Source organism: Octopus sinensis, unplaced genomic scaffold, assembly GCF_006345805.1.
Source record: "Octopus sinensis unplaced genomic scaffold, ASM634580v1 Contig02892, whole genome shotgun sequence".
NCBI lineage: Eukaryota > Metazoa > Mollusca > Cephalopoda > Octopoda > Octopodidae > Octopus > Octopus sinensis.
The window spans coordinates 1-2,500 of NW_021826077.1; the positions used below are offsets into that span (position 1 = coordinate 1).

At 35.2% G+C, this 2,500-nt stretch overlaps 1 protein-coding gene across 1 annotated transcript in view; it reads right to left on the reverse strand.

Moving 5' to 3' along the window:
- Positions 1-12: 12 nt before the first annotated feature.
- The window catches only part of LOC115227387 (putative ankyrin repeat protein RBE_0317), a 13,462-nt gene continuing 10,974 nt past the window's right edge, over positions 13-2,500 (reverse strand). Inside the window, exon 5 of the mRNA XM_029798237.2 lies at positions 13-132. Within this exon, the coding sequence (XP_029654097.2) occupies positions 13-132 (120 nt within the window). The remainder of the gene's footprint in view (positions 133-2,500) is intronic.

Sequence of the window (2,500 nt, forward strand, 5' to 3'; positions counted from 1 at the left end):
TTACCTTCACCATCAACAGCATTTACATTTGCACCCAGAGCTATTAACTTGTGTGTCATTCCGAGGTGACCCGGGAAACGGCTTCAAGCAATGGTGTCCTTTCTGATTGTTTGATATCCAACTGAAAGAACCCTTTGTGGAAGTAAAAATAGAAAATGAAAATTTACATGAAAATCAGGATGGATATCAATGTGTCATTATTGTCTTCTACTGTATACTTGATCAAACTGATCATGTACATTTTGATGTTTGTCCGTAAAATCAACCTTCGTAAGATCCTCTAGATGTTGCTATGAGAATGTGTTCTAGACAGGATAAAGATGTCCTAAATAGATTGTTTCAGCTTAATCTACCTTTCTTCCTAACTATAGTAAGTTTTAGGGGAGCTGACACGAGTGAACACATGATAACAGATCAAGACTAGTAAAGAAGAATTAAAATTTCTAAAGTATACTTTTGATGTTGCTGTAATTAATAAGAAGTTCATAAAACTGTTGAGGTGGTTAGTGTCCACCACCATGAAATTAATGCGCGTGCACACACACATACACAGAGACACACTCAAATATAAATATATATATATATATATATATATATATATATAGTGAGAGAGAGAGAGAGAGAGAGAGGGAGAGATTTATATACATTACTGTTGGATATATAAATATATATGTTGAATGAGGAATATGTAAAATGAAGTTCAAAGAAACTTTATTCATCACAACGATTGGTTTGACCCATCTTGCATCGATCCTTGCGGGTGGGAGAGTTCTCGGTGTCGATTGGTATGTTGTGTTGTCAGTAGGTTCTTGGATTATAGCATTATAGCCAACAAACCTCCTGGCAACATCATGCCAAGCGAAACCGAGAATATTTGTGAGGTTTCCTCTGTAAAACAAGAACCAGATGATATGCATCTGCACCGGAGGATGCAACAAATCCAATTGTACAGTATCCAACCCACAAGGGTACGATGCCAAAATGGGTCAATACTCCATTCCCAATCCCTCATTTGTAATAAAACACTGTGAATTTCTGAGGTAGACTAAGTGACAATTATATCACTACGTGTGTGTGTGTGTGCAGACATACATACATACTACATACATACATACACACACACACACACAGCACATACACACACACACATACATACACACACACACATACATACATACATACATACATACATACATACATACATACATACATACATACATACATACATATATACATACATACATACATACATAGAGAAACTGTGCATAGTTTAGCTGTCCAGCGGATGTTGACATAAAGTGAAAAATAGAATATTTGGAAATAAACTGAATAATGACATATCTATGTATATATATGTTTTGTTTGTAGAAAAGATAAATCCGGAGAAGAAGCACACTCTAAGATGTAGAGCAGTGTATATTTTAAAACCGGGGAAGGCCGGTTTCCGGGATTACCCTTGGTTTCCGGTCCAAAAGGGATTTAGCTTCATAGCGTATCATTAGCCCACAAAACCTGTTGGCCTAGGACCTCTTCCAAATATGGAGGGTGAAAAATCCCTTCACCTCATACACCTAATCACGTCCAATAGCTTTTCCAGCTGCATACGGGTGTATAGTTCGTTGGATGACGTTGGGATGTTATTGCTGGAGTGTCCGAGGTCAAATTCTTTCATATTTATGGGAGACCCATGGTTTCAGTGAATATGTAGAAACGCTTCAATGGTGAGCTATTTAACAGGAACCACATGGTCACTGGGATAATCTCTTGCCAGGGAGCTGAAAAGGATCGTTTGCACAAAACGTAAATCCCAGGCTTTTCCCCTTCCATATTTTGAAGAGATCTTAGGCTAACAGGGTCTTACGAAACGGTACAAAGCTAAAACCTTTATGAATGGGAAACCCAGAGTAATCCCATAAACCACCCCCAATTTTTAATATACATACATATAAATGTATAAGTATATATATATATATATAAGTATATATGCATGTATGTATATTTACTGCTTCCTTTTTGATATCTTACTAAATCACCTTCTCTCTTCCATAAAAAACTGTTTTGTAAATTATTGTCTTCCATACATTAATATTTTAAAAATAAAATTCTCTTCTTGCATATGTATATTGCATTGAAGAATGGATGTAAACATGATATTCTATGAACTGAGGTGCTTGTCATTCATACCTGTTTTACTTTGTAAATTGTACGATGGCACTGTATGATTTATAACCTATACACTAATGCAGACATGTAAAAAGATTTATCATACACGAAAATTTCTGTGAAACGATGTAACTGGTGAAAGAAATATATTCATCTTATAATTTCTTACTTTATATGTATATATATGTGTGTGTGTGTGTGTGTGTATAAATATATACATATTCCTACGCATAGACATACACACACACACACAGATATATATATATATGTACATATATATATGTGTATGTGTGTATATATCCGTACATATATATACGCACACAGAGAGACTTCTTTG